This window comes from Fundulus heteroclitus, chromosome 6 (genome assembly GCF_011125445.2).
Source record: "Fundulus heteroclitus isolate FHET01 chromosome 6, MU-UCD_Fhet_4.1, whole genome shotgun sequence".
NCBI classification, from domain to species: Eukaryota; Metazoa; Chordata; class Actinopteri; order Cyprinodontiformes; family Fundulidae; genus Fundulus; species Fundulus heteroclitus.
In genome coordinates, this window is record NC_046366.1 from 33,612,409 (window position 1) to 33,624,971 (window position 12,563).

General features: G+C 41.1%; 1 protein-coding gene and 1 long non-coding RNA gene across 8 annotated transcripts in view; one reads left to right on the forward strand and one right to left on the reverse strand.

Annotated features, from left to right (window-relative positions):
- Positions 1–12,563, reverse strand: part of LOC105930934 (partitioning defective 3 homolog) — a 343,689-nt gene that overhangs the window by 228,509 nt on the left and 102,617 nt on the right. For all 7 annotated transcript variants that reach the window (XM_012869384.3, XM_036138632.1, XM_036138633.1 and 4 more), the window contains exon 3: positions 6,171–6,354. In XM_012869384.3, the coding sequence (XP_012724838.2) occupies positions 6,171–6,354 (184 nt within the window). The remainder of the gene's footprint in view (positions 1–6,170; positions 6,355–12,563) is intronic.
- LOC118563496 lies at positions 6,560–7,490 on the forward strand. The gene is made up of 2 exons (XR_004931255.1): positions 6,560–6,710; positions 7,087–7,490. It is a non-coding gene; the product is annotated as an uncharacterized LOC118563496 (long non-coding RNA).

Sequence of the window (12,563 nt, forward strand, 5' to 3'; positions counted from 1 at the left end):
CATGCTGCAATGCTGCCCGGGATCAGACGATCCACCATAAAAGCTTTGAATTCTCTTTACAAACAGGCCTTAAAAGTGCTTGACCAAAAGCCAATCAGATGGCACCATTGTAAAATTCAAGAAAATATAACTTATTAGGTTTTGAAAAAGGTTTTAAATTCTTCTTTAGTCCAATCGTTCTGGCCCACTCACTCATAAACCAACCACTTCTTTAGTTTTAAAAATGTATCAATGGTCTCGTCCCTGACACTGCTAAACGAATTGTTCAGAAACGTCACAGTCCTGGTCCAACTACAAGGGGAGTAAATAAATTAAATGGAAACCGCAGACCAGCCCGATGCAGAACAACTTTTAGACAGATCATGTTTGCTATTAAAGGGCCACAGATCTGGAAAACCATACCTTCCAGATCTGAACAAAATTAACGATGGCTCAAATCAAATCAAGTTTGTGAGCATTAATCTTGTGTTTTACTGTTATTGTTTTGAGCCGTTTTTATTTTCTATGATTGCTAAATGTTTTTTTCATGTACTAGGGGCCAGGTCTGAATTAGCATCAGCTATATAGCCAATGAACATAGAGTCATTAATTGTAACAATGCTTCTTGTTCTTTCCCTGTCACATAAACTTATTTTACTCAATAATCAGCCATAGTTGTGGCCAATAAGACTGGAGGGAGTTTATTTCTTATACAGCAGAGCATAATGGAGGCATATTAATCACACATTCTATCATTAACCTTTGGTGAATTAATCTGATTTCTTTCCAAAAGTTTAATCAGGCAACTCCAGCTTCTACTTCCTGGCAGAGCGGCAGAGCGTGTGGGAGCAAAATCCAACGTTCATGATGGGCTTCCATTAAATCTCTTCAGTCTTGTTTAAAAGTTGCATCATGCGGGGGGGCTGCGAGCCAAGGTCCAAATAATTATCCGAACAAGGACAGCAACCAGAACACCGTGTCACGACAGCGAAAATCTGCTGCTCCTCAGACTTTAGGCACCCGATGGACAACGCTGAAGAGACGGACTATAAGACGACAAATGTTTTTTTAGTAACCATGTTGTCTTTTGGCAGCCAAGATGTCCAGTTCCCATCTTCTGCTGCTCACACAGGAAACCCTGATCCGTCTACTGGGTCAGCAGTTATTCAGCTTTGACCGGGTCCATCTGTGTGTTTGTGCTCCTGGCTGTTTATTTCCTTGTATCCTCATAAACCAATGAGTCTGTACATCACTCGTTGCAACACTTCCTGCTTCTGGTGCATGTGTGTGTACTTGCAGCTGAGTGAGAAAAAATTTTGCACATTTTACTAGAAAGTAATGTAGAATGTAGAAAGCGTTGAAAATAAATGGAAGTCAGTGAGAGTAAAGGCATGGCCCTCAGTATTTAAAATGTGTGTGTGAGTATAGCTACTGTTGTGAGGGCCCAAACTTGACAATACACCAACGTTGTAAGGTCCACACAATGAAAACTGGGCTAATGCTTAGGTTTAGGGCTTAAGGTGTAAATTGAGTTTAATTTAATGTGGCTATATACCTTTTAAGGCATTGAGTTAAAGCCATAGTTGGTAATCCTGTTCAGAAACACTTTATTATACTGGTTAAAGCCGTCCTTCCATCCTGAAAGTAGTTAATACATTATGTATTCACATAAAGAAGGTTAAAAAAAAAAACGTTTTCTCTAAAACTTTATGTTCGCTGAGGTACTGTCCTTCATTTGCAATTTGAAAAAAAAAAAAACATTGTTCCCTGCGTAGTGAATCTGGGCCAAACAAGCAAATCTGGCTACTAAGCACAGAGTCCAGCGACAGGATCTCCTGCAGCATAAATCAGTCACTCCGAGCTGCTCTCATTAGGAACTGGTGCAAAAAGAAAATTAATCAAATCCTTTCTCTTCCATGTCAGACATTTTGCTTAAGACATATTAAAATTCAGCTGATGAGACTCCGTGTAGGCAATTAGGCAGGCTTGGAATTTATTACGAAGGCGGCTAAATTGGATGTAACTGGCAGGTGTAATTATGCCAAAGATTTCCGTTTCTTTCAGAAAATTCACCTTCAGCATCTCATCCAAAATGCAATTAGAGCTGCAGTGACCTGCCTCACACTCGGGGCGTGTTTGAATATATGTCTGACTTTTATATAATCTTTCATTAAAGTTGCATTATCTCATATCTAAAAAAATCTATAACCTTTATCGTGAGCCCAGTTATTAGGAGGGAGTAAAAAAAAAAAAGAGTCCTTGTTCATTTCTTTTATAAAAAGCAATAAATAAATGGTGCTCCTCTTTTTGCCCCAAACAGCATTTCTTAAAACTGAAGCGCTGTTTTTGTTTTTTTCCAATTTAAGTTTGATCAGGTGATGTGGGAAGACCAGGTAATGTCTACAGCAAAAACTGAAAAGTTAAACAACTGGAACTGTAAAGAAAACAGTTGTAGACCTTTCCACCAATCACACTGCTGAGTATGAGGTAAAAAGGTAAAAGGTAAAAAAAAAAAAAAAAAAAAAAAAAAACTCCCAGGCTCACCGTCGCTAACAAGCATTGGGTAGAAAAAGCTTTTCAAGTCCTTTGCTCAGAGTAGGGTTAGGGTTGTAAAAGTTTGCCAAAAATCAAAATTGTGATACATCTCAACCATAAATGCCATTTAATTTTCTCTGCACTGACCACAAGCAACAAAAATGGCCTGTAGATTAAGACATTTGTAAACAAAGACCATTTAAAACAAGAAATGTAGCTGTTTTTATTAATCAGAATATTATTATTTAAGAGAATATCTTTTAATGGAGTTGGACATCAATCTTTGCTGACTGACCATAAAGAGCAACCAACAAACAAGTCTATGCATTAAACAGTTTGACTGGTACTTAATGCTATGGTGAGATTCCTGAAAGTTTCTGGTAAAAAAAGTATTCATTATATAAAGTTTAAAACAAATAAAAAAATGGTTAATCAACTCTAGAATTTACTCTAAAATAATATTATCTCACTGCTGCAACTCTATTCCCTTCCTGTGGAGGCAAACATACAATGTAACAATGTGTCTGATACATTAATTGTTACATAGCCAAACATCGCAGACCTCTGCGATTTGGAAATTGCATCTTTTAAAATTGCGATTATAATGCAAATGTGATTAATTGTTCAGCGCTAATTAAGATTCAGCATTTCACCAATAAACTTGGCATTAAACAAAGAATAAGTGGAAAAGCATTTTTTTTTTGCCCACTAAGCATGATGGAGGATCTCTGATGCTCTGGGCCTGTTTCCCTAAGAAAACCCCTGGGAATATTAAGAGTACATGACTTCTAGACACCTTTAGATTTAAAACAAAAAACCTTTTTTACCCATTATCCTTCCAGCAGCATAATGATCCAAAACCTACACAATTTATCTTATAAGTGGCGTTTGGACTTCCTGTAATGGCAAACAGCCAGAAAAATGGTTGATATTCATACGGATATTGTCATTTTCAGCAATAGTATCACAATTATATATCTTTTTTTTTTATTTATATTGTGCAGTTCTACCAGACACATGATTCAACCTTTTTTCCAAGGCCGCCTCAGTTCTCAGAAATATTCTCCCCAGAAAAGAAAAGCAGAACTAGAAGATGCATGATTTCCAGGCGGGATAACGACAAACACAAGAAAAAAAAAAGATACTATATTAGTGACATTTTTGCTTTATTCTTCTGTAACAGTAAGCAATCATTGGTGGTTAATGTGACTAGATGCTGGGATTTATCCTCCAAACTTAGGATGACAGCATCACAGACAAATAGAGCCGAGAGCGGAGGAGAATGTGAGTTACCTGTGAGAAAAAACTGCGTTTGCTCAAAATGTTCTTTCACACAAGGGCGGTGTGCCAACTTTTGTAAGGGAGGCCTCAAGTTTTACAACATCCAAGAATTATCTCAAGGAACGGTTAAGGTCAATTCAAAGTTGTGAGCATATTTTATAAGAACTCAGACTGATGCTGAGGGATGTGCAAAGTTTAAGAAAATCTAAAACTGCTTGTGTGTCGTTTGCTGCTGTGAGCTTCTGTCTGGCCCAGGGGTGTGCAGCCTGTGTCTCTTTGGACCTTCCACAGTGGCTCTTAATAACTTTGGTTACAAATTATATTTTTTATCATGGTATTTAAATGTATTAATGATAATAAATGCAGTTTTAGCAGTTTTTCTTGGAATAATTGCTTTTGATTTTCACAACAGAATGACGTTAAAGGTGGCAGTAATTTAATTTTACATCAATATTTTTTCATTATGTTGGAAACTGATTTTCGTTTCATCATTATCCATAAATATCAACATCCCAGCCATCCTCTTTTTTAAAACCTCAAAATAGACATAAAAAAGGCGTTTCTTTAACGATGACAACAGATTTCTTACAGCAGATCATTATCAAAAGATATAACTTGTCTTTTTACAAAAGGCCAGGCAACATTTGTGACTCTGAAGGAGTTTAATTCAAGTGGACTGTAGGCAAAATGGCTCTTTGGACTGTAAAGGTTGCAGGCCCCTGGTCTGGCCTGTTTGTTTGTGTCTTATGTTTCTTTTATCTTAAATTAGCCAATGGCTCCAATCTGGCATATTTCCATATGCTATGTACCGTTGCTTTTTAAATAAATAAATAAATAAATACAAATCTCCCCTCCAGCCGAGACAAACAGCTCAACTGCAGCCTTGCAGACGTGGTTTCTCTTTGCGTTCTTGTTCGTTTCTCCTTGAAATCGTCTTGCTTGATCCAAACTGAGCGAATCAGCGACAAAAGGTTGCTTCTTGTCGGCGCACGGCGGTAATTAGAGGCCAAGCAGCCATCGTCGGCCGGGAAAAGCGCGGAAAAGGGGAGCGCACTCAATGACAAATTTTTTATTTAGGAGGCTTCGGATTGAACCAATTAGCCGCTTTGGCCGGGGATCAAACTGCTATCTGCGCCTGAAAAGGGGCGCCTTCCTGTCCAATTACCTGAATTTATGAACGACGCCGCAGTGTGGGGTTATAAGGTGATTTGTTGGGGGTTTGCTGTGCTCTGCTGTAGCTTCTGACGTTTGACTCAATAAGAACGACGAGTCGGCGGATATACGGTGGGAGGAATCCATCATCCACAGGTAACAGCTTAGTTTCTAATTGCTTGCACACACAACAGCGGGTTCCCCCTCCTTCCGACGGGACTTACTTAGGGGTGGGTATTGCCAAAGAAGTCACGATTCGATTCGAATCACGATGCATCACGATACTTGAATTGTTGCGATGCACTGCAATATTTTCACTGAACACTGTTAGAAAAAAATACAGCCATTACCAGTGGCTGACTGGCTGTGTATGATCTGGATAGTGTCTTCAATTTATACATAACTGATGGTAGTAGCTCACCCGCTACTACCATCTAATGTAGAACAGATTACTAGATCAATGTGTGCTTCTGTGCTTTTTTGTTTCTCTTGTTGTGTCTCTGTTCTGTCTTCTGTAACCCCAGTCGGTCGAGGCAGATGACCGTTCATACTGAGCCCGGTTCTGCCGGAGGTTTTTCCTTCCCGTTAATGGGTGGTTTTTCTTCCCACTGTCGCTTCATGCTTGCTCAGTATGAGGGATTGCAGCAAAGCCATGGACAATGCAGATGACTCTTCCTGTGGCTCTACGCTTCCCCAGGAGTGAATGCTGCTTGTCGGGACTTTGATGCAATCAACTGGTTTCCTTATATAGGACATTTTTGACCAATCTGTATAATCTGACCCAATCTGTATAATATGATTGAACTTGACTTTGTAAAGTGCCTTGAGATGACATGTTTCATGATTTGGCGCTATATAAATAAAATTGAATTGAATTGAATTGAAAGCAACGACTTTTGGAGGTATTGCCATGAAAACAAATATTACTGTTACTGGAGAGGACACACTGACAAAAAGTGACTGACAAATAGGATTTATAAAACTTAAAATAACAAAATAAGGATAATCAGTGCCGTTTACAAGGCCTCAGTGGTCCTTTAAACCAATTACGTTGTATTCCACTTGTTTTTGGCTGATGTTCGCCAACCATTCATGCAATTTTATTTATTCATTTTTTTAAATTAATAATCGATACCTGGCGTCAAGAATCGATGCAGTAGATCGCGAAAATTAGAATCGCGATGCATCGCCGGGACGATTATTTTGCACACCCCTAGACTTACTGGTGCGCAGCGCCGAGGGCGTGACTTCGATCTCGCTGGCGTTCTGGTAGGGCTGGAACGCCGAGGCCCCGCTGCCGGCGCCGATGTCCGCGGCGAACAGGTCCGGGCTCTGCGTCCCCGTGGAGCTGGCGCTGGTGCCGTCGCCTCCGTGATGCGGCTCCTGCTCGTCGTAGACGGCGATCAGCTGGAGCAGGAAAGAGGAGCAGAAGGAGGGACAGAGAATGAGGACGGACTCCGTTAAACCCATTGAAACGTGACACACAGAAAAAATAAAAATGAAGTGAAGTGTAACCCGGGTGTAAATCTCAGTGATCAAGCCTGTGTAAAATTCAACTTCCATCCCCTCACTACTTCATAGCCAATCACTGTCAAGCATCAAGATCACCTGTACTTCCACAGCCTATCAGCTAGGTATATTAGCTGGAGTAAGGAAGTAGGAAAATAAGGACATGTTGGGAGAAGCAGAGCTGCAGGAGCTAACTACTTTGCCAGGATGAGATGGGGAGAAAAACCTGTTGTGAGGCATAAACTTTGGAATTGGTGAGTGTTTCTGTGTGTGGCTTAGTGTCATTGATGTCATTGTTTGTATACTCAGTAGTTTAGCAGCTAAACAAACGGACGACCATTTTAGATTTATACAAACCACATGTAAACAATTGGGTGCCTAAAATGTTTGTTTGAGCACTTGTTTATATTAGGTTTTCTTTACATTTCATGTTGACTAATTTATATAGTGCGTATTTATTGGATTTCATGAATGTAATTTATATTGAACTTTATATTTATTGAATATGCATATTGACTGAAAATTGGAATTATTTATAGTGCAAAGAGTGCCATTTATTGAATTTGTGTGTGTGCACACTAGAATGTTTGAATATATATATTGAGAAAATGGTCCTGTTTTATTATTCAGGCCAGGTTTGATGGCGAGCTGAAGATCCAGGCCTAGAGCCCAAGAAAGATTTGCACTTTGGCGTGCGTGCGTGAAGACTTGTTGATCTCCTGCCAGGCTGGTAGGAGGCTCCTTGCAGCCAACGAACAATTCTGTTCTACCCTGATCTGACTTGCGTCAGTTAGGACCTGCACTGCACCAAGCACTTTAAAAGAACTTGCTTGGGACCTTTAACCAACCCCAGCTTGGGGTGAATGAACTGAAGGGTGTGGGTTCATTAATTGTAGAATTGATTAATGTTTTTTTTCTGTTTATTTTGTTTTTTCTTTTGCGCATTTTATATGGCCATTTGAATGTTTCACTGTTGTAAATATGTATATATTTGTCTACACTATAAATACAAAGGCACTCGCAACTGCAACCTTCCAGTCTGTCTGCTCCTTCATGAGTCTTATCTAGTTTCTGATCCAACTAGCCTATTGACCCGATTGGTCACTACCCACTTGCATTGATTTAAAATGTACTATATTATATTTACAAATATGCTACAGAAGGGATTGGACAACTTTTCCAGACTTAAAGGTATACTATGCAACCGGGGTTGATTTTCCAGCGAGGCCCCCCCTAGAGGGCGAAAGTAAAAGTGCACTGTCTTAAAAATGCTCAGCTGTTCTGGTTTCTCCGTCAAGCCAGGCGCGGTTGTTTTGAGCTTAGCAGACAGGCGAACGCAACGAAAAGTGGAAAAAAACGGCAGTACAAACAATGACTAACACAGTGAAAGTATGAACATCAGGCTTCCCGCAGCGCTATCTTGGCGAGCCGGCCGCCTCGCCAAACTCACGCTACCGCCTCGCCAACATTCAAAAAAAAAAAAAATAAAAAAATAATAATAATTAAAAAAAACTCAATATGCTTGCAAGTTTATTTGACGTTAACACGCGGTTCTTTGTTGCTTTTGCGCGTGCATATAGTGAATAGCAGGGCAAAAACACATGGAGTTCTCGCCGTAAAGCAAGACGAGACTTCTGAGCCTGTGGGTGCGGGCCGAGTGCTCCTGCAATTGCAAGTGCGGTATTTCCCCCACAGACCACCAGGACGGCCGAGAAAACCTTTGTTCGACCTGAAATGACTCATTTGATCATCCAAAACGGTATGGAACACATTAATTAACTGAAAAATGTTGCATAGTATGCCTTTAAATCTCCAGATATTTCAGTAGAAACACAGAATCTATTTCCAGGAGGCTCAGGTTACGATTGTGTAGGCTGGACGATCAACGTCCCAAAGCGACTTGATCCAATACGTTCTGGTAACTGTACCCGTGTTTTCATGCTGAAACCCTAGCGGGGGAACGACACAAACTCTGGTTTGGTACCGGCACGCTGCCAGAAGAACACTCGGTGGTCCCGTCGTAGCTCCAACGGATCAGGACCGCACACGCGGCCCCGAGGAAAACCCGAGGTGATGCAAAGCCCCTTCTCCTTCCGCACCAAGGCTGTTCATTACGCCCAATCACATTCTCTCCTCACCCAAAATGCTCCCACACTTTCTCTCTCTCCATCACTCATCTGTTCAAAGCTCCTCTCCCTAACAGATCTGATTAATTCCAGCCTCCGCAGAGCCTCTTTATTAGATTAAAGATGAGATTCGTGCCGTTGCTCTGCGACTCCCACCAGGCCCAGCTGGCTCTACTTAAACGAGGGAGAAAATGAAAAAAAAAAACTCATCCCGCCGTTTGCCAACTCAGGCCTTCAGCTGTCCCTCGTGGGGGACATCTGATATAGAAGCGGAGTCTGATAATGTCAAAAGTTCACGCCGAATATTACACAGAATCCATGAAAGCAGATCAAGTCCAGCGCAGGAAAGGCCTCAAAGTTAAAGGGGAGAAAACAGCGGAGATCTTCCTGGCTAATGGGGAAAAAATAGACAGAACCTTGTGAGACTAACGAGACGTTCTGGTGTTTCCTGTGAACTCTGATCATAAATAATTCACAGCTTTATGTTTTGCCACGCTCTTCAAACAGCAATGCAATAATGATCATGGACAGGATCAAAAAGGAAACCTCAGGATAAACACGGATAGCCCAGAACAATAAGGCAAGCCGCCTCTATCCCAGGAAGCACTCGAGTAAAGGAACATTTCTGGATGACCAGGAGAGTTTGGTACTTTGGGTCTGAGCGCCACCAAGACTCACGGCCTCAAGACGAGTCCGGAGACGGTTGAGATACTTGAGATACTTGACGCGCCCTGCAGCTCCTATACCTTCTCTAATTGGAGAAAAAGAAGAAGCTAGTGCAGAGGGCAGGGATCTACCAGCAGCGTCAACGTTCACAGGGTGTGTCTGTAGGAGCTCCATACCTGCGCCTCCTCTGGACTCAGAATCTGCCTTTCCTTCAGGGAGGCAACGGAGGCTTGAAGCGTAACTAAATCACACCGGAACCAGACGCAGGTGTTTTTCACAGCATCACTTCCCAAAACTACCATCCGCCAACAAGAGAACCAAACGTAGCCTGCAGCGGGTCTAATCGATCGGTTTTCCAATAGAGAGACGCAACAACTAGTCCTACTGCCGCTAAAATAATAAACGATCAGGTTGTTTCAACTAGGGCTGAACGATTTTGGAAAATAGTCTAATTGCGATTTTTTTTCTTAATATTGCGATTTAATGCGATTTTTATTTTTTTCCCAGTTTAATTTATCATGTTTTTTTAAACATATACAAACAACAAATCATTTTGTTTCCTCGCCGTGTGGATTAGTTGCTAAAAGACCCGCAGCATCTAAACTCAGAGCAGAAATGATTGCGTTCTGCCTACGATACATTTCAACCAAAATTGCAATTTTGACTTTTCTCTGCATTAACCACAAGCAACAAAAATGGCCTCTAAATAAAGACATTTGTAAACAAGGACTATTCAAAGCAAGAACTTTTAATATTTCTATTTATCAGAATATTATTCAAGAGAACAGCTTTTAGTTGATTTGGACATCAATCCTTGTTGAACATAAAGTCCAACCAACAAACAAGTCAATGTATTAAACTGATTGACCAGAACTTAATGCTATGTATGATTATATAAACTCTAAAACAAGTAATAAAATTAGATTATCTCACTGCTGCAACTGTCTTCCCTTCCATGTGGAGGCAAACCCACTTTAAACATTTTACCAACACCTAATGGACGCGTCTAATTCCCTAATTGTTACATAGCCAAAATTTGCAGACTCTGCGAATTGGAAATTGTGTTTTTTTTAAATCGTGATTATATTAAAAATGCGATTAATTGTTCAGCCCTAGTTTCAACCAATGCAGCGTTTGAAGCTGACGCGTTCACTTTAGCAATAAATTACATCCGAGTCCAGCTGAAACGATACGTTTGTTCAGTTCGGACCCAAACTACATTAAGGTTACAGCTACTCTCTTTTCTGTGTGGCTAATTTAGAGTTGCTGCCAATTAACCATGGTGGCTCATCATTTCTGAGGCTGAAGGAGAGCCACAGACATAATGATTAACTCATGGTTTGGAAATCATGGACCGACTTTAACAACAGACTCGGATCCATGTTTCTCTGAGCCCCCCCTCCTATTTACCGTTTGATAAATAACGGCTTTATTGGACTTCATCAAACTTTAAAGCGTGAACATTAGAGCAGATGTGCTCACACATAACGCATAAAAAGCCACACTCGTTGGCACGCCGTCCAAACCCCCAGCAGCAGTTTTCCAGCACATTAAACCTCCTTTGCAGCCACATTTAGTCTGATAGCCGGGGAGTTTTTAAACGGCGTGCCGGACAGAATCCCCGATGAGCGGCGGCAGCTCTCCGGGGCGTCCAAAGATCTTTTCCGATTAGCTCCTTTACATAAATGTGAACACATTTAGTTCAAATCAGTGAGTTCTGCAGATTGGGGCTGTACGTGTAGACGTGCACAAAGCCTGGGAGCGTGTGCATGAGGGAAACGGAAGGGGGGAACTGGTAAAAGTCAACAGTAAGCATGTTTGCTCAGAGGTGTGCGGTTCATGTTTTAGTAACACACCAGGGACAAGAAGCTATAAAAAGGTTTCTCTTTGTTTCGAGATTGTGTGTTTTTTTTTTATGCGTGCAATATAAAACTCCCTGCGTGTGTGACTGACGGAGAACTTCCACTCTTCCCTCATTAGAGCTCGGCTCAGTCCAGAAGAGCTGAGTCAGGGAAACGTTGCCGTCCCCGGACCCTTCCCCGAGGACTCCCCGGCCAGCCGCGAGTGCTTCTGCAGCCCATGTGGTCGCTATTACAAGGCAATCAGTTCAGCTGCAGTGCGCTACATAAAAAATATATATATAAAAAAATAATGTGTCCAGGCGGATCCGATCTCAATCAAGAGGAGAAAAAAAGAAGAAGAAATCATCTGTGCCAAAAAGAAAATGAACAAAGCAGAAAACACATTCAGCAAGCCTCATAAAATTTCTTAAGATTCCTAAATGTTATAAAACCTCTAAGCAGTCAGAAAGTTGCATTTTAAAAGCGTTTTTTTTTTTTTTTTTCAATTATTCTGTGGCTGCAGAAAAAGCCCGCAGGGATGTGAAAAGTTTCTGCTGCATCCAATTAAGTCCAACCAGAATCCCACCCTACAAACTTTCACATTTCATTGTTTCCAACACGCTCTTCAGCATATGAGCGTTTGAGATAATTTGATTAACAACACGTACGCGTCCGGATCACGACACAGCGACGCATATTCCTCTAATAGCAAAACAAACGCTTGCTGCGGGGAAGCTGATAACAAATGTTCTGACGGCGATAAGTCCGGCCCGTGCCGGAGCAAACATGCCTGAAGCTTTTTTTAAACCGCGCAGAAAGAAAGAAATGTTCGGGCGAAGCATGAAGAGAACCACTAAACTGCGTCTGCGTTACAAAGCAAAATGTACACAAATGAAAGCTTTCAACACAGAGAAAACATTTAAGTCAATGCCGCTCTCAGGTCAGCTTGTTTTGCATAAATGCTTGAAGTTGCGGTTGAATTTTGAACGTTTCTTCACCACCGCGGGTTCCTGTGGTGCTTTAGTACAGCTGTGGATCGCCCAGCTGTTACATTCTCAACACATGCGTGTCAGCTGGCTGTCAGTCCGCGTCCATCGCCGTCTCGGTCCAATAGACTCAGTGTCAAAGTGAAGAACTCTTCAACCTAGGTTGGCGCTCCTCTGTTTTCCAGCACATGCTCCGGTTTTAACTTGAGTGTTATTCAGTGTAGATGAGTTGGGTTTGATGGGAAGTCCAATAAAAGATTCAATTAATCTTAATTAAGATTAAGAACCTGGAAAAATGTCAGCTTTACTTTGCACTTAGGGTGAGCAGTAATAAAGCATAAAAAAACTGACGCATATTTGATGTTTCATCAGACAAAAATTTGTTTTTATATTTTACATTTTGATTAGTGTCTTAAGAATGTGCTTCCTAATAAATTTCCTGCTGCCATTTACACCGTTAAGCGGCATTATATTGTCAATAGAGGCTC